At 44.3% G+C, this 26,760-nt stretch overlaps 1 protein-coding gene across 1 annotated transcript in view; it reads left to right on the plus strand.

The window, feature by feature from the left end:
* The window catches only part of LTBR (lymphotoxin beta receptor), an 84,744-nt gene that overhangs the window by 23,629 nt on the left and 34,355 nt on the right, over positions 1-26,760 (plus strand). The window contains exon 2 of the mRNA XM_075352220.1: positions 21,360-21,444. Within this exon, the coding sequence (XP_075208335.1) occupies positions 21,360-21,444 (85 nt within the window). The remainder of the gene's footprint in view (positions 1-21,359; positions 21,445-26,760) is intronic.

Genomic DNA, 26,760 nt, shown 5'->3' on the forward strand with positions numbered 1-26,760 from the left:
TGTACGTACATGGTGACTGCACCAGCAGAATAGTGAGTGCAGCTCTGGAGGATAATATATGAGGTAATTCAGGATCAGTACAGGATAGGTAATGTAATGTATGTACACAGTGAAAGTACCAGGATAAGAGTGAGTGCAGCTCTGGAGTATAATACAGAGTATAACTCAGGATTAGTACAGGATTAGTAATGTAATGTACAGTTAGGTCCAGAAATATTTGGACAGTGACACAATTTTTGCGAGTTGGGCTCTGCATGCCACCACATTGGATTTGAAATGAAACCTCTACAACAGGATTCAAGTGTAGATTGTAACGTTTAATTTGAAGGTTTGAACAAAAATATCTGATAGAAATTGTAGGAATTGTCACATTTCTTTACAAACACTCCACATTCTAGGAGGTCAAAAGTAATTGGACAAATAAACCAAACCCAAACAAAATATTTTTATTTTCAATATTTTGTTGCGAATCCTTTGGAGGCAATCACTGCCTTAAGTCTGGAACCCATGGACATCACCAAACGCTGGGTTTCCTCCTTCTTAATGCTTTGCCAGGCCTTTACAGCCGCAGCCTTCAGGTCCTGCTTGTTTGTGGGTCTTTCCGTCTTAAGTCTGGATTTGAGCAAGTGAAATGCATGCTCAATTGGGTTAAGATCTGGTGATTGACTTGGCCATTGCACAATGTTCCACTTTTTTGCACTCATGAACTCCTGGGTAGCTTTGGCTGTATGCTTGGGGTCATTGTCCATCTGTACTATGAAGCGCCGTCCGATCAACTTTGCGGCATTTGGCTGAATCTGGGCTGAAAGTATATCCCGGTGCACTTCAGAATTCATCCGGCTACTCTTGTCTGCTGTTATGTCATCAATAAACACAAGTGACCCAGTGCCATTGAAAGCCATGCATGCCCATGCCATCACGTTGCCTCCACCATGTTTTACAGAGGATGTGGTGTGCCGTGGATCATGTGCCGTTCCCTTTCTTCTCCAAACTTTTTTCTTCCCATCATTCTGGTACAGGTTGATCTTTGTCTCATCTGTCCATAGAATACTTTTCCAGAACTGAGCTGGCTTCATGAGGTGTTTTTCAGCAAATGTAACTCTGGCCTGTCTATTTTTGGAATTGATGAATGGTTTGCCTCTAGATGTGAACCCTTTCTATTTACTTTCATGGAGTCTTCTCTTTACTGTTGACTTAGAGACAGATACACCTACTTCACTGAGAGTGTTCTGGACTTCAGTTGATGTTGTGAACGGGTTCTTCTTCACCAAAGAAAGTATGCGGCGATCATCCACCACTGTTGTCATCTGTGGACGCCCAGGCCTTTTTGAGTTCCCAAGCTCACCAGTCAATTCCTTTTTTCTCAGAATGTACCCAACTGTTGACTTTGCTACTCCAAGCATGTCTGCTATCTCTCTGATGGATTTTTTCTTTTTTTTCAGCCTCAGGATGTTCTGCTTCACCTCAATTGAGAGTTCCTTAGACCGCATGTTGTCTGGTCACAGCAACAGCTTCCAAATGCAAAACCACACACCTGTAATCAACCCCAGACCTTTTAACTACTTCATTGATTACAGGTTAACGAGGGAGACGCCTTCAGAGTTAATTGCAGCCCTTAGAGTCCCTTCTCCAATTACTTTTGGTCCCTTGAAAAAGAGGAGGCTATGCATTACAGAGCTATGATTCCTAAACCCTTTCTCTGATTTGGATGTAAAAACTCTCATATTGCAGCAGGGAGTGTGCACTTTCAGCCCATATTATATATATATAATTGTATTTCTGAACATGTTTTTGTAAACAGCTAAAATAACAAAACTTGTGTCACTGTCCAAATATTTCTGGCCCTGACTGTATGTACACAGTGACTGCACCGAGCACAATTATATAATGAACATAATGTATATAATAAGTTTAGTAACTGTGTGTATATATTACATTACTTATCCTGTACTTATCCGGAGTTATACCCTGTATTATACTCCAGAGCTGCACTCACTATTCTGCTGGTGCAGACACTGTGCCCCTGTCATCCCCGCACCACTATGTGGGCACCGTGTGATCAAAATCCGACACACCAGGGAACTTCACATTTATATGCACTTATATCACAGCATAGAAATAGGACTCTACCTTCTTCTAATCGTTTTACTGCAGATTAGCTACAATAACACATATGAATGTCGTCCTGTCTGACGCTCTAGTCTAGTGCCTCTTCCCTGTAATTGTCCTTCAGGCTGAAGAAACCATTTCATAATCTATTTATGCTAGAAAACGTTTTTTCCTGTTATTGTTCCCTCCGATTGATTAATGTAACTGACATGAGAAGGGAAGTGTCAACAGTGATAAAAGAAGTATGGTTTATAGGAATAATCACATGGCTAATTTACAAGAATATAACTACTATAATACTGCTCCTATGTAGATGAATATAACTACTATAATACTGCCCCCTATGTAGATGAATATAACTACTATAATACTGCCCCCTATGTACAGTCATGGCCAAACGTTTTGAGAATGACACCAAAATGCTATTTTCACATGATCTGTTCCCTCTGGTTTTTAATTGTGTTTGTCTGATGTTTACATCACATACAGAAATATAATTGCAATCATATTATGAGACCAGAAGGTTCTATTGACAGTTAGAATGAGTTAATGCAGCAAGTCAATATTTGCAGTGTTGCCCCTTCTTCTTCAGGACCTCTGCAATTCTCCCTGGCATGCTCTCAATCATCTTCTGGAGCAAATCCTGACTGATCGCTGTCCATTCTTGCATAAGCAATGCTTGCATTTTGCCAGAATTTGTTGGTTTTTGTTTGTCCACCAGTCTCTTGATGATTGCCCACAAGTTCTCAATGGGATTAAGATCTGGGGAGTTTCCAGGCCATGGACCCAAAATCTCTATGTTTTGTTCCATGAGCCATTTAGTGATCACCTTTGCTTTATGGCAAGGTGCTCCATCATGCTGGAAAAGGCATTGTTGGGGCCAAACTGCTCTTGGACAGTTGGGAGAAGTTGCTCTTGGAGGACATTCTGGTGCCATTCTTTATTCATGGCGGTGTTTTTAGGCCAGGCTGTGAGTGGTGCGATTCCCTTGGCTGAGAAGCAACCCCACACATGAATCATTTCAGGATGCTTAACAGTTGGCATGAGACAAGACTGGTGCTAGCGCTCACCTCTTCTTCTCCTAATAAGCTGTTTTCCAGACGTCCCAAACAATCGAAAAAGGGGATTCATCTGAGAAAATGACTTTACCCCAGTCCTCAGCAGTCCACTCCCTGTACCTTTTGCAGAATATCAGTCGGTCCCTGATGTTTTTTTCTGGAGAGAAGTGGCTTCTTGCTGCCCTCCTTGAAACCAGGCCTTGCTCAAGCAGTCTCTGCCTCACAGTGTGTGCAGAAGCCCTCACACCAGCCTGCTGCCATTGCTGAGCTAGCTCGCCACTGCTGGTAGTCCCATCCCGCAGCTGAAACAGTTTTTAGATATGGTCCTGGCATTTGCTGGTCCTTCTTGGGCGCCCTGGAGCCTTTTTGGCAACAATGGAAGCTCTCTCCTTGAAGTTCTTGATGATGCGATTGTTGACTGAGGTGCAATCTTTGTAGCTGCGATACTCTTCCCTGTTAGGCCATTTTTGTGCAGAGCAATGATGGCTGCACGTGTTTCTTTAGAGATAACCATGGTTAACTGAAGAGAAACAATGATACCAAGCACCAGCCTCCTTTTAAAGTGTCCAGTGGTGTCATTGTTACTTAATCATGACTGATTGATCGCCAGCCCTGTCCTCATCAACACCCACACCTGTGTTACTGGAACAATCACTAAAACAATGTTAGCTGCTATTTTTAAGGCAGGAATGCAATGATGTTGAAATGTGTTTTGGGGGTTGAAGTTCATTTTCTTAGCCAATATTGACTTTGCAAGTAATTGCTGTTAAGCTGATCACTCTTTATGAAATTCTGGAGTATACGCAAATTGCCATTAGAAACCCTTAAGCAGTAGACTTTGTAAAAATTAATATTTGTAGCATTCTCAAAACTTTTGGCCATGACTGTACTATAATACTGCTCCAATGTACAATAATATAACTACTATAATACTGCTCCTAAGTACAATAATATAACTACTATAATACTGACCCCTATGTACAATAATATAACTACTATAATACTGCCCGTATGTACAAGAATATATCTACTATAATACGGCCCCTATGTACAATAATATAACTACTATAATACTGCCCCCTATGTACAAGGATATAACTACTATAATACTGCTCCTATGTACAATAATATAACTACTATAATACTTCCCCTATGTACAAGAATATAACTACTATAATACTGCCCCCTATGTACAAGAATATAACTACTATAATATTGCTCCTATGTACAAGAATATAACTACTATAATACTGCTCCAATGTACAATAATATAACTACTATAATACTGCCCCCTATGTACAAGGAAATAACTACTATAATACTGCTCCTATGTACAATAATATAACTACTATAATAATGCCCCCTATGTAAAAGAATATAACTACTATAATACTGCCCCTATGTACAAGAATATAACTACTATAATACTGCCCCCTATGTACAAGAATATACTATAATACTGCTCCTATGTACAAGAATATAACTACTATAATACTGCCCCCTATGTACAAGAATATAACTACTATAATACTGCTCCTATGTACAAGAATATAACTACTATAATACTGACCCCTATGTACAATAATATAACTACTATAATACTGCCCCTATGTACAAGAATATATCTACTATAATACTGCCCCCTATGTACAAGAATATAACTACTATAATACTGCCCCCTATGTACAAGAATATAACTACTATAATACTGCCCCCTATGTACAAGAATATATCTACTATAATACTGCCCCCTATGTACAAGAATATAACTACTATAATACTGCCCCTATGTACAAGAATATAACTACTATAATACTGCCCCCTATGTACAAGAATATAACTACTATAATACTGCTCCTATGTACAAGAATATAACTACTATAATACTGACCCCTATGTACAATAATATAACTACTATAATACTGCCCCTATGTACAAGAATATATCTACTATAATACTGCCCCCTATGTACAAGAATATAACTACTATAATACTGCCCCCTATGTACAAGAATATATCTACTATAATACTGCCCCCTATGTACAAGGATATAACTACTATAATACTGCTCCTATGTACAATAATATAACTACTATAATACTGCCCCTATGTACAATAATATAACTACTATAATACTGCCCCCTATGTACAAGAATATAACTACTATGATACTGCACCTATGTACAAGAATATAACTACTATAATACTGCTCCTATGTACAAGAATATAACTACTATAATACTGCCCCTATGTACAAGAATATAACTACTATAATATTGCTCCTATGTACAAGAATATAACTACTATAATACTGCCCCTATGTACAAGAATATAACTACTATAATACTGCCACTATGTACAATAATATAACTACTATAATACTGCCCCTATTTACAAGAATATAACTACTATAATACTGCCCCTATGTGCAAGAATATAATTACTATAATACTGCCCCTATGCACAAGAATATAACTACTATAATACTGCCCCTATGTACAAGAATATAACTACTATAATACTGCCCCCTATGTGCAAGAATATAACTACTATAATACTGCCTCTATGTACAAGAATATAACTACTATAATACTGCTCCTATGTACAAGAATATAACTACTATAATACTGACTCTATGTACAAGAATATAACTACAGTACTATAATACTGCCCCCTATGTACAAGAATATAACTACTATAATACTGCTAATATGTACAAGAATATAATTACTATAATACTGCTCCATATGTACAAGAATATAACTACTATAATACTGACCCCTATGTACAATAATATAACTACTATAATACTGCCCCTATGTACAAGAATATATCTACTATAATACTGCCCCCTATGTACAAGAATATAACTACTATAATACTGCCCCCTATGTACAAGAATATAACTACTATAATACTGCCCCCTATGTACAAGAATATATCTACTATAATACTGCCCCCTATGTACAAGAATATAACTACTATAATACTGCCCCCTATGTACAAGGATATAACTACTATAATACTGCCCCCTATGTACAAGAATATAACTACTATAATACTGCCCCCTATATACAAGAATATATCTACTATAATACTGCCCCCTATGTACAAGAATATAACTACTATAATACTGCCCCTATGTACAAGAATATAACTACTATAATACTGCCCCCTATGTACAAGAATATAACTACTATAATACTGACCCCTATGTACAATAATATAACTACTATAATACTGCCCCTATGTACAAGAATATATCTACTATAATACTGCCCCCTATGTACAAGAATATAACTACTATAATACTGCCCCCTATGTACAAGAATATATCTACTATAATACTGCCACTATGTACAAGAATATAACTACTATAATACTGCCCCTATGTACAAGAATATAACTGCTATAATACTGCTCCCTATGTACAAGAATATTACTACTATAATACTGCCCCTATGTACAAGAATATAACTACTATAATAATGCCCCTATGTACAAGAATATAACTACTATAATATTGCTCCTATGTACAAGAATATAACTACTATAATACTGCCCCTATGTACAAGAATAGAACTACTATAATACTGCCACTATGTACAAGAATATAACTACTATAATACTGCCCCTATGTACAAGAATATAACTACTATAATACTGCCCCCTATGTGCAAGAATATAACTACTATAATACTGCCCCTATGTACAAGAATAGAACTACTATAATACTGCCACTATGTACAAGAATATAACTACTATAATACTGCCCCTATGTACAAGAATATAACTGCTATAATACTGCTCCCTATGTACAAGAATATTACTACTATAATACTGCCCCTATGTACAAGAATATAACTGCTATAATACTGCTCCCTATGTACAAGAATATAACTACTATAATACTGTTCCCTATGTACAAGAATATAACTACTATAATACTGACTCTATGTACAAGAATATAACTACTATAATACTGCCCCTATGTACAAGAATATAACTACTATAATACTGCTCCTATGTACAAGAATATAACTACTATAATACTGCTCCTATGTACAAGAATATAACTACTATGTATATAATATTGTCCAATCCTGAGAAGTGATATAGCGAGATATACAGTATAATGCGTGTTCGGCTCTGGACTGTGTAACATTAGGCAGCTGTAGGGTATGAAGGTTCTCAGATTTTGACATTTGCAGATTGTTTTGCTTTCTCTCCCGTCACGACATTTGGTCGGGGGATTTCTGCTTTACTGGAATCCATTAGGGTTATTGTAATTTCTTAGTATGTGCTGGCTTTTTCTCCAGTGTTCACTTCTTGCCTGGGCATTTAATTAACTATTTCAGGCCCTGGTCCCCAGACTATGACCCTCTTTCGTTGTGTCGGAAAGCCACTTCTCTCCCCATTTTCAGCCAAATTTCCAGTTCAGCCTTCATTAAAGGCACAGTATCCTTAATCAGATGAACCGTGCGGGTTTTAGGGATTCGGCTCACTCGGCGGAATTTGAGGTAGTCATAAGAGGCAACTTTACACAAAACATCACGGCTCCTTTTTTAAGATTCCATAAAGTGAGCCCCAAAAACAGAAAAATAAAGGGGAAGGAGAACAGAATACACAGTATAACAAAGGCACTACAATGTGTGCTCCGCACACAAGTCCAAAAAAGTTGACTTTACACAGGAGGACTTATACTCACACACAGACCACTAATGAATCCACCTGGACTTTACTATGTCCTCCATGCCACGCACAGAGGTGGGAATATGTGAGCAGCCAGTCCTACGCATCTCTCTGACTACTCGCAAACCTGGCCCTTGCTACACCCTATTAACCCTCTCAGTACTGTATGGGGTGTAACTTGGATCCAGACTTCCATCACAGAGGATAACAACCACTGTGATACACATCTCCCCTTCATGCCCCCCACTCTGCTTAAAGTCAGGGAACTTGGCACCTTCTGCCATTAAACAGAGTGTCAGCATTACTATGCAGTTTCCCGGGCCTATGCTTTAGGCCCCCTTCACATGTCCGTGAAACATGTGCGTGTTTGGTCCGGTTCCGTATGTACCGGAGACACAGACACACGTGCTCCAATGTTATTTAATGTTTGTAGTTACACGTGCGTTATTCTGTACGGTGCATGTGTCCGTGTGCGTGAAACGTATGTGTATCCGTATTGCACGGATGCATGTCCGTTTTCTGCATGGAACACGCACACACGCACCCAATGAAAGTCTATGGATCCATGAGCACACGTCCGTGACACGGATGCATCTCCGTATGCTCCATGTACGTTTTGTGCTTTTTTCTAGCAATGTCGGTCTTTTTTTTTTTTCTGTGTATGTCAGTCAATCTCCCTCAGTCCGTCGGTCGGTCTCTCTCTGTTTGTTGGTCTGTCTCTCTCTCTTGTCTGTCCCTCTCTCAGTCTGTCGGTCTCTCTCTGTCCATGTCGGTCAGTCTCCCCCTCTCTCATACTCACCGTTCCTCGATCACCAGCGCGGCGCTGCTCAGCTGTTAAAAAAACTCCGGCGACTTTTACTATTTTGAAAAAGCCGGCCACTCATTAATCAATCTATTATTCCCTGCTTTCCCCGCCCACCGGCGCCTATGATTGGTTGTAGTGAGACACGCCCCTACGCTGAGTAACAGCTGTCTCACTGCAACCAATCACAGCAGCCGGTGGGCGAGTCTATACTGTGCAGTAAAATAAATAATTAAATAATTTTAAAAAAAAGGCATGCGGTCCCCCCCAATTTTTATACCAGCCAAGATAAAGTCATACGGCTGAAGGCTGGTATTCTCAGGATGGGGAGCCCCACATTATGGGGAGCCCCCAAGCCTAACAATATCAGCCAGCAGCCGCCCAGAATTGCCGCATTCATTAGATGCGACAGTTCTGGGACTCTACTAGATTAATCATTGCAGGCGTTTATGAGACACCCCCAATGATTAACCTGTAATTTAAAGTTAATAAACACACACAGTGAAAAAATCCTTTATTTGCAATAATAAACACTAACAAATACCCTCGTTCACCACTTTATTAAGCCCCAAAAACCCATCCATGTCCGGCGTAATCCACGGAGGTCCCGCGTCGCGTCCAGCTCTGCTACATGAAGGTGACAGGAGCTGCAGAAGAACACCGCCGCTTCTGACAGCTCCACGCAGCAACTGAGGTGAGCCGCACGATCAGCGATGATGTCACTCAGGTTACTTGCGGCCACCGCTGGATCCTCCAACTGTGACAGCAAGTCGCCCGAGTGACTGCGATCAAGTCACAGGTGAGTTGCGGACTCGGGTGGATCCAGCTGGCCGCGTGTAGCCTGAGTGACAGCAGCGCTAATCGCACTGCTCACTTCAGTCACTCAGGGGATTAGCGGTCACCGGTGAGTCCTTCACGGGTGACCGCTAATCAGTACGCGACACCCAGACAGAGCCGCGGTATGACAATGAAGTCGGGTACAGTTCATCCGAGTTCATTCTCATCGCGCGACTCTGTCTGCTGTCAGCGGGTATTCATCAACGACATTATGCATCACATATGGAACATTTCACACGGGCAACACACGGACATGTCACTTACGTATCTCACGCACACACGGGCATTACACACGCACATACGGCTAGCATACGCCATTCACACGGATGCCACACGTACCATAAAAACGGACATAAAAACGGAACACGGACCCGAAAAATGGAACGTAACACACGTGCGTGATTTTCACAGACGTGTGAAGGGGGCCTCACATGAAGGCTAAAGTTCTAGAGTGCAAGAAACCATCTGGTTACTTGGGTATTATTCTCTTTTCGCACATCCATCTCAGTGGGGCATGGTCTTACACTATCCTACATTTCCTGCCTAAAAAGCAGTATCTTAGAGTGTCTAATATCCACTTGATGGATAAACATTCCTTCTCCATGATGGAGTAATTATTCTCACAAGAAGGTGGAAAAAGGAAAAGGAATTCAGCTCACCTGCCCGCCGAACTACTCAGATCTTCAGGGTGCACGGATCCGCTGGTAGGTCCAGACCAGCCTGAGGTAAGCGGCAACAAGAAGAAAAAAGAAGGATCCAGCACAAATTCCTTTTTGGTTTAAAAATTAATATTTTCTTCCTTTATTGATGTATTTAAAAACATATCGAGACCGAAGGTGAAGACATACTTTAACGCATAGGTGCTCTTGCAAGACCTTCGGTCTCGATATGTTTTTAAATACATCAATAAAGGAAGAAAATATTAATTTTTAAACCAAAAAGGAATTTGTGCTGGATCCATCTTTTTTCTTCTTGTTGCCGCTATTCTCACAAGAAGACAGTGTCCTGCTCAGGTACCTTATTGGGTGTTCTTCGGTGTTCAATTCTTGTGACAAGACGGCACCTAACCCAACCTCTGATGCATCCGTCTGGACCAAAAATTCCTTATTGAAGTTCAGTGCCACCAACACAGGTTGTTTACACAGGGCTAGCTTCAGTTCTTGAAAGGCTGTCTTCACTTCTAGGACCACATGGCCATAACTGACTTTGTGCCCTTGTCAGGGGTGCGGCTACCATGGAGAAGGTCAGAATGAAGTGACAGTAGTAGCCCACGATGCCCAAGAACGCCCTAACTTGTTTCTTCGAGAGTGGTTGTGGCCACTTCTGGATGGTGTCCACCTTATTCACTTGGGGCTCGATCTTGCCCCTGCCCGCAACATAGCCTAAAGGCCGCTTTACACACTGCGATATCGGTACCGATATCGCCAGCGTGCGTACCCGCCCCCATCAGTTGTGCGACACGGGCAAATCTCTGCCCGTGTCGCACAACATCGCCCGGACCCGTCACACTACTTACCTTCCCTGCGACGTCTCTGTGACCGGAGAACCGCATCCTTTCTAAGGGGGCGGTTCGTTCAGTATCACAGCGACGTCATAGCAGCGTCACTGAAGCGCCGCCCAATAGAAGCGGAGGGGCGGAGATGAGCGGGACGTAACATCCCGCCCACCTCCTTCCTTCCGCATTGTGGCCGGGAGGCAGGTAAGGAGATGTTCCTCGTTCCTGTGGTGTCACACAGAGCGATGTGTGCTGCCGCAGGAACGAGGAACAACTTCGTTACTGCTGCAGTAACGATATTTGAGAATGGACAATTTTGCACGTTTTTGCGACGATGCAAAATCGCTCATAGGTGTCACACGCAAAGGCATCGCTAAAGCGACCGGATGTGTGTCACAAATTCTGTGACCTCAACGAGATCACTTGAGCGATGTCGTAGCGTGTAAAGCCCGCTTAAGTATCTGGCTTCTTCCATCCCTACAGCACATTTCTATGGGTTGATTAAAAAAACACCTTCATTAAGGCATCAAAAATCGCTCAGAGTTTGCACTGATGTCTTCCCCAATCTTGGTTGACGATCGTGTCAACCAGGTAGGCCGCTGCATATTTCTTGTGGGGAGCTGGGATTCAGTCCATGATTCTCTGGAATGTGGCTGGAGCTCCTTGAAGCCTAAATGGCATCTAGATATACTTGAAAAACCCATTTGGTGTTGAAAAGGCTGTCTTCTCCTTGGCCTCTTTGGAGAGGGGAATCTGCTAATACAATTTTGTGAGCTCCAGGGTGGTGATGTAGTGGGCTGGCTCTAGCCTCTCAATAAGTTTGTCGACACAGGGCATTTGGTATGTGTTGAACTTGGAAATCTCGTTCAGCTTCCGGTGGTCTTTGCAGAACCGCCACTCTCCATCTGGTTTTGGCACCAAAACAATGGAACTTGACCAGCCACTCTTGGACTCCTCAATCACTCCTAGGTCCAACATCCACTTCACCTCCTTCAAGATTACCTCTCTGTAGGTCTTAGGAATCCGGTATGGCTTCAAACTCACTAGGATGTGAGGTTCCATGAGGATTGCATGTTCTATGACCTGAATACAATCTAGCAGTTCTGAGAACAAGTCTCTGTTGAAGCAATTCTTGGCACTGCTGCTTTTGGGTAGGTGACAGCATCTCTGCCACCTTAACAAATTCTACATTGACTCCGGACTTAGCCACCAAACATGGGGCTACCACGAGTTCCCTCTCTTGCCATGGCTTGATGAGATTGATGTGGTAGACTTGGAAGGGCTTCATTCTCCCTGGTTGGTGGATTTTATAATTAATTTTGCCCAGCTTTTTGACCCCTTCACAGAGGCTTTGCCACTTGGCCAGAAATGTGCTTTCTATCATGAGTACGAGCACCAGTACACAATCTACCGGGCTGGACTGTCTCACCCTTGCTGACTGATTATTCACCCCTGAATGGGCTTCTTGCACCTGGAGGAGGAGTTCAATCACGATGGGCATCACTTTTGCAATTCTTTCTTGCATTTGTGCCACGTGCTCGATTATGTTCTTATAGGGTGTTGCCTTTGCTTCCCAGATCTCTTTTGCTATTACCAGTAGTCAACAAGGGTGTCGGCCATATATCATCTCAAATGCAAAAAAACACCTAGAGGTCTGTGGAATGTCTCGGATGGAGAATAGGTTCTGTAATAGACAAACCCAGTCTCGGCCTTCCTTGTCCACAAACCTCTTTAGTATGGCCTACAATGTTTTATTAATAAACAACTGGAGCATATTTATAGCACTTGTTTTTCCATTACTGTACAAACCATGTGTATAACCTGTATATAGCTGAAACGCGTCGGTTTCTATCCCAGTTGTTTGTTCATATTCTTGGATGGTCTGACATCTGAATTGATTTTATTGGAAGAATAAAATTAAAGTTTTATCCTAAAGTATCCTCCACAGTGGTCGGGTTCCTACTTCGCTGAATCTTCAGTTTTTTATTGATCTTTATACTGTGCCAAGATGTATCCACAGGAACTGGGAACTGGGTGAAGTGGGTGAGCTGACATTTTTTTCCTTTTTTGCTAACGATGTTTTTTTAAACCGTCTCAAGAGTCCATCCATCTGAGGTGGTATATCAAGGTCCTGAGTCGTGTGATCTAGTCCAGTTGGGAGAGATCTGGACCAGTTCTTTAGCTACACTCTTAGCAGAGAAATTTCTCAATGGTACTGCCCTTAGGTACAGTGTCACATAATCCATGTTCACTAGGATATACTTATGCCATCTGGCAGACTTGACCAGGGGTACCACTAAATCCATCGCTATACAATCCTCGGGACCTCAATGATAGTTAACGGCACTAGGGGGCTACGTAATTGAGCAACCAGGAGGGTTAGCTGGCAGGTCGGACAGGACCTGCAAGAATTCAAAATCTCTCGGTGACCGCCAGGCCAGTAGAACATCTGGAGGATCCGTTCCCGTGTTTTGTCTGCCCCATTGATGGCCACCTAAGATATGAGTATGGGCCATGTCTAACCCTGCGCCTGTGTACCACCCCCGTGTCAGCGGCCGAGCAGCTCGGATCCGGAACCGCGGTGGCTCGAGGGGTCTCTGGACCCAGGGGTTCGTGTGGACACTCGAATTTAAAAGGGGAATATCTACATTGGATTTGGAAGTTCGTGACGCCACTCATGGTGCGTGGTAAGGTGGAGAACCACCGCTGCTGTTGGGAGCGCCCGGTGGCGGTGGTATGGCAGCAACGTGTTTAACCCCTCCATGGGTAGGTGGTGTTGCCCCGGGGCCCAGTGGTGCCGTTGGGAAAGGGAAGGTTTCTGCGTACTCACTCAGTCCAAGAATACTAACACCGACAGCTTGTAAACCAGAATTATGAGCACCGCTGCAGCAAGGAGGGAGCACGCTTGGATCTGTGTCGCCCTGGACAAGCCAGGGGCCACAGAGAACAACACCACAACACCCCACACTCCCAGCAGGCACATCACAATCAGACACAAAACCCTTGTTGCCCTCCTCCAGGGGCTGATGTTCACACCAGGGGGTGGGCCAGGCGGTTGGTCTCCACCCACCGAGGAGTTCACAGTCCTGGAGGAGGGAAAACAGACAGTCTAGTTTGGAGGAGGAAGTGGAAGGAGGTGAAGTAGAGAGATCAGTTTTGACAGTGAAAGTGGAAGGAGGAAAGTGTAGTAACAGAGCAACTGACTGACAGCGTCCGGGTGTGTGGCCCGGGCGAGACAGCAAGTTTGGCAGATGGTGGTGACCGTCTGCAGGAGTGGCCGATTGGAGTCTACCGTAAGGACCGTGGACGGGTGGTGGCCCGGCGGTACCGGACCGGTACACAAAGAGAAGCCAGCACCAGTGGCAGGGGCTTTTCGGACCCCGGCAAGGCTAGGAGTTGCCGTGAATTTGCCGAATCCGTTAGGGAAGGGGACCTCCTGGGTTTACAAACAGTCAAGTCCCGACAGAAGGCAACAGTCCAACCTAGTGAGGGAGACACCGCCACCGCCAAGGCAACCGTTTCTCAGGGCCAGCGCCTGCGGGCAAAAGGGGCTCCTCCGGCCCATATCCAAGTCGGGGAGCGGATTTCCGGTGGGAACCCATTGGAACCGTACAGACAGCGTAGGTGCAGGGAAAAGACAGTCACCGCTAACCTGCCGGGAGCAACAACACCGCAGCTGTCCGAGGGACCCGTCCATCCAGCCGCTTGTTTTACCGTGATTTACTGTGTCCTCATCATTGGGCTGAGTGAATACCACCATGCCGTGCGGCACAGCGCTGCCCCCGCGTCCCTGCACCTCATAAGGCCCCACAACCCGCCTGTCATCCATCGATACCCCATCACCGGGCCCCGGGGCAACCAACCCCCTACCCACGGAGGGGAGAAGTAACAACAAAGCTGCTCCCTGTCACCGCCCCCGGGATCCCCGTCCAGAGCAGCGGTGGTGTCCACAAAATCACCACAACCGTGGGTGGCGTCACGGACAATATCCCTAAAACCCAAACCACCCCTTTTCACTCCCGGGCGAGGAGAGCCGCTCGAGTCCCCGGGATCCGGCCCATCACTCGAGCCACCGAGCAGCAGCCGCAGCCGGACCCGAGCAGTGGGAGAGCGCAGCGTCCCCTCCTCCGCCCGCGACAGATCCATGTCCTTGGTGTTGCTTGTTAGCCTGTGACCTTTTCTGTGGCACCTTGTTCACTGTTTGGACTCTATAGTATGGAACTAATTGGCTCCTGCCCCCCCGTATGGCTAACGGAGTGAGCTTGCTCTCAGGGTTCACGCTGGGGACTTGATGGACTGTGTTTTGGGAAAAGTCCTATCCCCTCGTTGCGCTAGTACCCCGATTTTGTAGCGGGTGAGGGATGAATCTTGAAGACTTCACCCCCGTCGGGTAAATTACCAGGACGCTTGAAGCTACTTCTCGGCCTAGGGTCCACGTACCCTATCGTGCCCTGGCCCCTGCCCGGAGATGGGTCAAGGCCGCCAGCTGCTCTCCTCGGCAGATCCGTGCCCCTTGACGTGATCCCCTGCGACCGGGGTTCCAGCTCCTACCAGGCCCAGACCAATGTCTGCCACCTAGTATAACAAGGAGCCCTGCTCCTCAATGGTGACCTCTCCTCTCGAGAGTCACCACTCAACTCCTCTCTCCTTCACCTCCAACACAACACTCCTTTTTCTTTTTCACTTTCCCCTACCAACCCCCAAATGGGCGGCCCTATTCCCTTCAGGCCCCCCAATGGTGTGTCTGGTGGGTGTGGTGTAAAGTGTTCCTAGGGTTTTGACTGGCTCTGATTTTAGCAACACCAAAGAACAGGGATCCATAACAAAGGAGGATTGGATATCATGCAGAAGGGCAGGTTGCACAATACGCTGTGACGACCTGATAGGTCAGGGCGTCACGCCTGTAAGGTTCTGGTACCAACAACTATTCTAATACCACACCTTTCTGCTTGTTGACACAACTTTTAATTACCCATTTACAGAAAAATATGGATACCTTGTGTCAGTTCTTGAGAAACCCCATTTAAAACCGTTATATTATCAAACGCCCCTTTAAGAATTAGGTCCCTGAGTTGGGCAGTTCCAAAATTACCCCTGAACACCTCCATCTCAGGAATGTTATTCTCTGGGTGGTTGGCCTCATCTTCATCGCCAACCAACACACAAAGGGAAAACCCGTCAGACTCAAGCTGTGACGGGCTTTCTTTAGTGCTGTTCTGGTTATTGTCCAAGCAACCTGGCAATTCTCTTTTACCCCATACGTCCCACCCTAATATAACAGGGTGTAACAAGTCCTAAACTATGCCAAACTCATGGAACTTCGTGCGACAGTGTGTCTTTAGTCCACCTGGGCCATAGCATCCCTCTGGATAAAGTGGATGCCCAACATCTTTTCAGGAATCATCTGGTGAAAAAGTGTGGTCCTTATTAGGGTCACCAAACTCCCTGAATCCTACTGACCAGTCATTGGCACCACATTCATTGACAGGGGACATGCCTGTGGTCCCTCGCTGTTTTGAGAGTCAACACTGCAGGCAGGATATGTATAAAATGAGCATTGACTACCCATGTTGCAGTCTATGGGGTCATTGGTCCTGGGGCAACGCGCATCTTCGTGTCTTAGGCAGCAACACCTCCAACAAATCATGTTATTAGCTGGGGTCTCAGCAACAACTCAGACGTTCCTTGGGACCTTGGATGTGTACCGCCCCGCGGGCTCGACTGCGACCGCCGAGCCGCTCGGATCCGTGCTCGCACTGCGGGTGGTGGCTCGAGCCTCTCACGGACGGGGTCACGTCGCTCTGTAAGGGAGTTGGCGTTACACGCGGGGATGTGGGGTGTTTGGATTTGAGGTGATAGTTCGTGACGCCACCAACGTGTTGTGGTGATTCTAGACACCACCACTGCGGTGAAGGTGTGGGGGCCCCCGGGAGCGATGTAGTAGCACAGCTAGGTGTTGACCCTTCCGTGGGTAGGGGATGTTGGTCCCGGGGTCCAGCGGGCCGGGGCCCGGGTGCAGGGTGTAGGGTTGCGGTGCAGCGCGGCGCGGTGCCTGATGGCACTGGTGTACTCACTCTGACACAAGACACTGGAGTCACTGGTAAACCAAACGGAGGGATGAACTGGGCCCGCAGCCGGCTGCAGCCTTTCCCAGGTTAGGTTGGTAATGTCCGCTTTTCTCCTGCACCTTTGTATGTGAATCTTGAGTCCTGTGCCTAGGCACCAGTAGTCCGCTCCCCGGCGTGTATCTGTCGTAGGAGCCCGTTTGCCCGCAGACGCGGGCACTTTGGATCTCTGGCCCTTGGCGGTGGCACTTATCCGGAATGGTTGGGCTGTTGCCTTCAATTGGGACTTAGGTGGGAATGAACCCCTGAGGTCCAGACCGCAATCAGTTAATTAGACTATGGTGGTGGCTTCTAGCCTAGTTCGGGGTCTGAGTACCCTGCCTGGTGCTCCAGTATCCAGTTGGCTCCTCGGTTCGGTTCCGGCAGGCCACTACCCTGTCCCGGTCCCTTATGATTGCACCGGTTGTCTTCCCGGTCTCCTGCAGGTGGCCACTACCGTCTGCCTCCTTGCCAATGGTGACTGGGCTCCAACCCAGCCACCAGAGTAGTCTTTGGCAGGCCTGAACACAGGTCTGTTCTGGACACAACCTCCCTCCTTCACTGTCAAAACCACACTCTCAACTAACTTGAACTTGACTACTAGGTTCCCGCCTCCAGGCCTGTGATCTCCTTGGTGGGTGGAGCCAACCACCTGGCTCCACCCCCCTGGTGTGGACATCAAACTTGGAGGGTGGTGACAAGACTTTTAGTTTGACTGCTGTTACCTAACTGGGAAGGGGGTGTGTAGTGTTGTTGTGTCTACCTGGGACGACCTGGATAGTCCAGGGCGTCACAGATGCCCGCCATTTGCTGCTCTAGTTCTCTTCTTTTGTGTGTCATTCTCCTTAAGGAACCCCAATATGGAGAAGCTACGGCCCTTTTTTTTCCCTAAGGACCTCTCAATTGCCTGGAGCCTTTCTACCAGGCCCACCAGGTCATCGGTATTCCGGCGATCTCTCTGGGCAACCTAAGACTGAAGTGCCCTCGAGAGGGAGTGGATGAACCTGTCCATGATGACCCTTTCTACCATCTGCGCAGAATCTGTTTGCAAACACTTCTGAATCAGTCAAACATTTCGGGCAACGGAGGTTGTCACCGTAATCGCTTCAGTGGTGCACCCGCTGCGCCCTGCAGCTACAGTTACTCGTAGGCACGCTAAGGTCTGCTTTTAACATGGCGTACTCTTTTGCATCCTACATAGCCAGGTCATAATATGCCTTCTGCGGTTCTCCCATTGGCTATGGCACCAGTAGCTCCGTCCACTGCTCCGGAGGTACTTTCTCCCATTTCACCACCATTTCAAAACCATCAGGCTCCACATTAATACCTAGTGTCATCTTTTGCAATTTTCTCTTTATCGTCTTCCGCATCTGACTCAGGGGTGGTGTGGTTTCCTTGGGGTGGAACCTCTCAGCTAGGACTGTCATCTGTTGCTGCTGTCACTCTTGCTGTAGCTGTATCTGTTTCTGCTGTCACTCTTTCTGTAGCTGTATCTGTTGCTGCTGTCACTCTTTCTGTAGCTGTATCTGTTGCTTCTGTCACTCTTGCTGTAGCTGTATCTGTTGCTGCTGTCACTCTTGCTGTATCTGTTGCTTCTGTCACTCTTGCTGTAGCTGTATCTGTTGCTGCTGTCATTCTTGCTGTAGCTGTATCTGTTGCAAATGTCACTCTTTCTGTAGTTGTATCTGTTGCTGCTGTCACTCTTTCTGTAGCTGTATCTGTTGCTGCTGTCACTCTTTCTGTAGCTGTATCTGTTGCTTCTGTCACTCTTGCTGTAGCTGTATCTGTTGCTGCTGTCACTCTTGCTGTATCTGTTGCTTCTGTCACTCTTGCTGTAGCTGTATCTGTTGCTGCTGTCATTCTTGCTGTAGCTGTATCTGTTGCAAATGTCACTCTTTCTGTAGTTGTATCTGTTGCTGCTGTCACTCTTTCTGTAGCTGTATCTGTTGCTGCTGTCACTCTTACTGTAGCTGTATCTGTTGCTGCTGTCACTCTTGCTGTAGCTGTATCTGTTGCTGCTGTCATTCTTGCTGTAGCTGTATCTGTTGCTGCTGCAGATGGAAATGTTGCATCAAGAGTTTATTGGTTTCCCTCTGGGCTATCTGTTGCTGCGTCCATTGTTGGTACTATTGCCATTGATGTTCCTGATACTGAGGCGACTTTAAACAAAATGTCCAGGCTGCTTTATTAAGAATTCAAAAAATGAGCCACAAAACAGAAAAAATAAATGGCCTTTCTTTGCAGAACATCAAAATACACAGGCACTACAATGTGAGTTCAACATATAAATCGAAAAATAGACTTCACACGGGAGGTTTTCTTACCTCCACACACAGACAGCTAATGAATACACCTAGACAACCATCCCACCCATCTCTTTGACTGCTCGAAAACCTGGCTCTTGTCTGCCCTATTAAGCCTCTCAGTACTATACCTACTGGAGCTAAATTCCAGACTTGATATCACAGAGGATAACCACCTCTGTGAGACATATCTCCCTCTTATGAGTGTCCGGCAGCCATCTTTGAGTGTAAATACAATGTATTGTTACTTGTTATCAGCTATATCAGAACAGGGTGCCTGTCAAAGGCTCTTTCATGGGAAGACTGTAATAAGATATAAGAGGCAATTTCCAGGTAGAAAAAGGATAAAGGACACTGGACTGGTGTATGGCATGTGTCAGTGTAGGATGACCAAGGGTGCACAAGTCTGGCTTGCTGCCCTAAAGTAAACAATTTTTGTCTACCAGCCTAGATATTTGCTGGTAACTGTGAAGGTCATAGGTGTAGTGAATTGTAGATCTGGTTATTCCACCACACCCAGATGCTGTGGCCAAGTGTTATAATTTGGGTGTGACTTTGGGTGAAAATAATATCTCCATACAACAACATATGTGAATGCAATTGTCCATTGCAGATTTGGGAATGCACTCAGCCTCTAGCTATTCTTGTAAGATTTCTGTGCAGTACCGTATATTTCATAATACACCTTTATCTGAGAGTGCAGTTTTTATAACTAGATTAATGGTATAATTCTGGCTGTTCGTAGTCACCACTAGGGGGAGCTCACCAAATAGTTATATAACTTGAGAAAATCTGTAAAATAGGGATATGCAGACCCGTGGAAGTTCGGGTTCGCCGAGTATGGCTGGACTTTAGTTAAAAGCTGGGTTCAGGATCCGGACATGACCTCGGACCCTGAACCCCACATAAGTCATTAAGGACCCAAATTTATTTTCTCTAGGCTTTAACATGGTCATAGTAAGGGCTATGTAGCTGTGAAAGGAACCAAATGGGAGAAATTGCACTGCAAAGAAATGTGGATTGGGAATAAATAAAGGAAAAATTTACGTGTGCACTTGCCTCTTTTTGATAACCAGCACAGGTACAGCAGACAACTGGGGGCTGGCATTATCAGGCAGGGAAGGCCCTTGGTTATTTGGCTCTTCCCAGGATAAAAATAGCAGCCCACAACCACCCCAAAATTGACTCATCAATAAGCATTATGCTTTTATTTAGTTAGTTAATAAGGGGAATACTTTTGGGGTTGATGTCAGCTGTTAATAGACAGCTGGCATCAAGCCCAGGATTTAGTAATGGAGAGGCGTCTATCAGACACCCCCATTACTAAATCGATTACTGTACAGTTAAACACACACGCGCACAGGAAAAATATAGTTTATTTAAATAAAGACTCCCTCACACTCCCTCTTTCACCAATTTATTAATTAAAAAGAAATCCAGCAAATTCCAATGTAATCCAATAGTGTAATGACCCACAGCGTAATGGACTGGAGTAATGGAGGGAAGAGCATATAAGAAAGTATTGGGACTGGGGTAATGGAGGGAAGAGCATATAGGAAAGTAATGGGACTGGAGTAATGGAGAGAAGAGCATATAGGAAAGTAATCGAACTGGAGTAGCGGAGGGAAGAGCATATAGGAAAGTAATGGGACTGGAGTAGCGGAGGGAAGAGCATATAGGAAAGTAATGGGACTGGAGTAGCGGAGGGAAGAGCATATAGGAAAGTAATGGGACTGGAGTAGCGGAGGGAAGAGCATATAGGAAAGTAATGGGACTGGAGTAGCGGAGGGAAGAGCATATAGGAAAGTAATGGGACTGGAGTAATGGAGGGAAGAGCATATAGGAAAGTAATGGGACTGGAGTAATGGATTGGCGGCAGTCAAAAAGCAATAAACTACTGTCAATGATGTAAAATTATTTTATTCTCGTGTATAATATCAGCTTATTTTTCTTTTTCAGATTGCTGCCCTAGAACAAGTTTCCTGTAATAAAACACAGTACCTAAAGGAAGAATTGAACAAGTGCTGCGCCCTCTGTCCACCAGGTGAGATGTTATATGATATACTGGGTTTTGGGATATTTACAGTTAGGTCCAGAAATCTTTGGACAGTGACACAATTTTGGCGAGTTGGGCTCTGCATGCCACCCCATTGGATTTGAAATGAAATCTCTACAACAGAATTCAAGTGCAGATTGTAACGTTTAATTTGAAGGTTTGAACAAAAATATCTGATAGAAATTGTAGGAATTGTACACATTTCTTTATAAACACTCCACATTTTAGGAGGTCAAAAGTAATTGGACAAATAAACCAAACCCAAACAAAATATTTTTATTTTCAATATTTTGTTGCGAATCCTTTGGAGGCAATCACTGCGTTAAGTCTGGAACCCATGGACATCACCAAACGCTGGGTTTCCTCCTTCTTAATGCTTTGCCAGGCCTTTACAGCCGCAGCCTTCAGGTCTTGCTTGTTTGTGGGTCTTTCCGTCTTAAGTCTGGATTTGAGCAAGTGAAATGCATGCTCAATTGGGTTAAGATCTGGTGATTGACTTGGTCATTGCAGAATGTTCCACTTTTTTGCACTCATGAACTCCTGGGTAGCTTTGGCTGTATGCTTGGGGTCATTGTCCATCTGTACTATGAAGCGCCGTCCGATCAACTTTGCGGCATTTGGCTGAATCTGGGCTGAAAGTATATCCCGGTACACTTCAGAATTCATCCGGCTACTCTTGTCTGCTGTTATGTCATCAATAAACACAAGTGACCCAGTGCCATTGAAAGCCATGCATGCCCATGCCATCACGTTGCCTCCACCATGTTTTACAAAGGATGTGGTGTGCCTTGGATCATGTGCCGTTCCCTTTCTTCTCCAGTCTTTTTTCTTCCCATCATTCTGGTACAGGTTGATCTTTGTCTCATCTGTCCATAGAATACTTTTCCAGAACTGAGCTGGCTTCATGAGGTGTTTTTCAGCAAATTTAACTCTGGCCTGTCTATTTTTGGAATTGATGAATGGTTTGCATCTAGATGTGAACCCTTTGTATTTACTTTCATGGAGTCTTCTCTTTACTGGTGACTTAGAGACAGATACACCTACTTCACTGAGAGTGTTCTGGACTTCAGTTGATGTTGTGAACGGGTTCTTCTTCACCAAAGAAAGTATGCTGCGATCATCCACCACTGTTGTCATCCGTGGACGTCCAGGCCTTTTTGAGTTCCCAAGCTCACCAGTCAATTCCTTTTTTCTCAGAATGTACCCGACTGTTGATTTTGCTACTCCAAGCATGTCTGCTATCTCTCTGATGCATTTTTTCTTTTTTTTCAGCCTCAGGATGTTCTGCATCACCTCAATTGGGAGTTCCTTAGACCGCATGTTGTCTGGTCACAGCAACAGCTTCCAAATGCAAAACCACACACCTGTAATCAACCCCAGACCTTTTAACTACTTCATTGATTACAGGTTAACGAGGGAGACGCCTTCACAGTTAATTGCAGCCCTTAGAGTCCCTTGTCCAATTACTTTTGGTCCCTTGAAAAAGAGGAGGCTATGCATTACAGAGCTATGATTCCTAAACCCTTTCTCCGATTTGGATGTGAAAACTCTCATATTGCAGCTGGGAGTGTGCACTTTCAGCCCATATTATATATAGAATTGTATTTCTGAACATGTTTTTGTAAACAGCTAAAATAACAAAACTTGTGTCACTGTCCAAATATTTCTGGCCCTCACTGAGGGATCAGATCACAGCTGCCTGGTGAGGGAAAAAGAAGCAGAGACACGCACAGACCCTGCTGCCTTCCACTTAGTGTTATATCTCATCCCAATGCTGGACTCACAGCTGCGCAGCTCAGTGCTGATGTACAATGTCCTCCATGATGCTGCTTCTGAATATGTGCTACATAAAAGCAGGAGATGTCTGTGTGTGCTGTGTGTGGGAGACATGATTGCAGCTGGTCTTCACCCACCAGCTCCGAGACAACTGTAAATTAGCAATACATCATAGTAAGGAAAAACTGGTGAAAAATGTAAGATACCTGTCACATGTAGTGTTAATGCTCATGTGCACACAGGACATCGTATTTTTAAACGTCACCTGGAATAATAGAAGCATTTTCCCATCCAAAATACAAAACAAACAGTGTTAACATTGTGAAAATGAAAAGTCCAAAACACCATAAATGTTCACCAAATGCTTGATAAAAACAAACTCCATATTGGCGGCTCATTTTGATCTCCTGGTACGAGGCTCCTTTGCTTCTATCTACACTGGAGATCAAAATTAGAGAAAAACACACAATTTCCTAAATGTTGCGGTCATTGTGTCGTCCTATGTGATTATATCCTAACATGAGGAAACTCGCCATATTTTAAGTTTATTTCATAAACTGAATTTATTCTAAAGCAAATAATAAAAATGTAAATGAGATAAATGAAAAAGAACACGGATCAAAATTAGAGAACACGTTCAGATCCCTGCAAGTTGTTGGTGATAATCTGGCACCTGGTGCTAATTTTCTTAATTATCTGACAAACCCTATGTAACTGGCAGCCGAACTTTCCAGTTTGCACTGACCTTGCCGTTCCAAAGGGACTGAAACCTTCCGGCAGCAGGTTGTCCAGATGAAGGCCAAAGGGGTGCCCATATCAGCCATAGCAAGAGAAGTTGGTCATGCCATGTCTGTGATTTTGTGAATATTGCATCTTTACAACATCACAAACTCTTCAAGTCCTCCAAGAAGGCTGGTCACCCTCGAAAGACAAATACAAGAGAGGACAGGATAATGCAGAGAATCTCCATGGGTAATCATTCCCACACTGCAGCTGGAATTGCTCGCCATTTCATCATTGAACAGGGTAAGGATCTGTCTCATCATACAGTATCACGATGTTTAACAGCATTTGGACTGAAAGCTCACTCTGCAGTGACCAAACCTCTCATTAGCAGAAAGAATCACAAGACTAGACTCATCTTTGGTGAGGAGCATGTTGTGTGGACAGAGGAGAAGTGTCCAGAGGTCATTTTAGTGATAAAACCAAGTTTAATTTATTTGGCTCTGATGGGAAACATTATGTTCATCAACAAACTGGTGAAAGACTGAACCCAAAGTGTGTTAAGAAGTCAGTGAAAGGCGGTGGAGGAAGTGTCATGGTTTGGGGAATGTTTTCTGCAGCAGGAGTTGGACCTCTCATACAGCTACATGGCAGAGTGAATACAAGTGTGGATCAGAACCTTCTTCACAACATGTGGTCCCTTACTTGTGCTCATCTCTCAATCAGCAGCAATTTTCATGCAGGAAAATGCCCCCTGTTACACACCAAAATGATGGGGAAAGCAGTTCCTGAAACAATGAAATGGCCACAGCCCAGAGTTCTGATCTAAACCCAATAGAAAACCTCGGGAAAATCCTTGGTAACAAAGTTATGGTCAAGAAACCCACAACAGTCAGATAATTGTGGAAGAGACTGGAAGAAGAGTGGGTCAAAATTCCACCAGAGCAGTGTCAGAGACTAGTGATGTCCTGTGGCCACAAATGTGCTGAAGTCATTCACAGCGACGGCCGGTGCACGTCCTACTGATTGTGACTGCTGTTACCTGCAGAACATTTACTGATCATCTCTCTCTGTGCTACAGTCATTGCTGCTCTCTAATTATCATCATTACGTTTTGGGCAAAATAAAGGATTTATGTTGATCAAGTTTGGATCTTTTGTAAAACCCTGTTCTAGCGGCATGGTGCACCCCTTACACAAAACCGGAGCATGGTGATCAATGGAGATTACATTATTTCTGAAAAAATCAACTGATCACACATTGTTCTCTAATTTTGATCTCCGGTGTAGGTCAGTGCAGTGATATAACACATGGGGAAGTATTCTCACTTCTGCTTCAACTTCAGAGGAAGACGAGGGGAAACGAAAACTTAAAAACTAATGAAAAAAAAAAAAAAAATATTTGCAAATACAATCCCGTGTGTTTTATACCTGAATTGTGAGACTGGAAGCGAATCACGAGAATCTCTATCACATGCGAACAATAATCTTATGAGAAAACTGCAGTAAACGTGACGTATTACAAAACCCAGGAATAGGAAGGAGACCCAGCGAGGCTGAGAATTGTAACTTTCTACTGAGAAAGAGGAAATCTTAGCTTCTACTTTATGGGGGAGGGGGACAATGGCTGCAGTTCTTGAAAGTGCCCAGAGTTCTTGAGAAATTGTCAGTGAGCAATAACATGGTGAGTAAGACACTGCGCAACGGTCGCCAACAATGTACTGAAGGTCAAATCCTCCTCACTCTGATGAGTTATCGCATTACCCCTTTGCACCAACTGCTATAACCTGAGTGCTGTATGAGATATATATATAATAGATAATCCTCAGATTTCACGATGTCTTGCACACAGTCAAAACCCCCAGTGCCAGAGGCAGCAAAACAGCCCCAAACCATCTCTGACCTCCACCATACCTGACTATAGGTACTGTGTTCTTTTCTTTGTAAGCCGCCTCATTCCATTTTCAGGAAAGAGTAGAATGATGTGCTTTACCAAAAATCTCTATCTTGGTCTCATCTGTCCACAAGAGGCTTTCCCAGAAGGATTTTGGTTACTCACATACATTTTGGCAAATAGCAGTTCTGCTTGTTTATGTCTCTCTCTGTCAGCAGTGGGGTCCTCTTGGGTCTCTTCCATAGCAATTCATTTCATTCAGATGTGGACGGATAGTTCACCCTGATACTGATGCCCCCTGAGCCTGCAGGACAGCTTGAATTTCCTTGGAACTTGATTGGGGCGGCTTATCCACCATTTGGACTATCCTGCGTTGCAAAGTTTCATCAATTTTTCTATGCCCTCCACATCCAGGGAGAATAACTACAGGGCCATGTCTTGTAAACTTATTGATTATATTGCGCACTATGGACAAAAGAACATCAAAATCTCTAGAGATGACTTGTATCTTTAAGGTTCTTGATATTTTTCAACAATTTTCGTTCTCAAGTCCTGAAACAGTTCTCTTCTCCTCTTTCTGTTCTTCATGCTTAGTGTGGCACACACAGAGACAAAATGCAAAGATTGAGTCAACTTCTCCACTTTTTATCTGGATTCAGGTGTGATTTTCATATTGCCCACACCTGTTTCTTGCCACAGCTGAGTCTGAATGAGCGTCACATGCTTGAAACAAAGTTGTTTACCAAAAATTTTGGAAAGGTGCCAACAATTTTGTCTGCGGTTTGGGGTTTTGTGGGAAATTATGTCCAATTTGTCTTTTTTTCTGTTTTTTTTTTGTGTTGTTCCAAGTGCTTCCTCCTAATGACCCAGCGGTTGTGTAAAATGGGGAAATCATGAAAAAAAATAGGGAAA

This window comes from Anomaloglossus baeobatrachus, chromosome 5 (assembly GCF_048569485.1).
Source record: "Anomaloglossus baeobatrachus isolate aAnoBae1 chromosome 5, aAnoBae1.hap1, whole genome shotgun sequence".
Lineage (NCBI taxonomy): Eukaryota > Metazoa > Chordata > Amphibia > Anura > Aromobatidae > Anomaloglossus > Anomaloglossus baeobatrachus.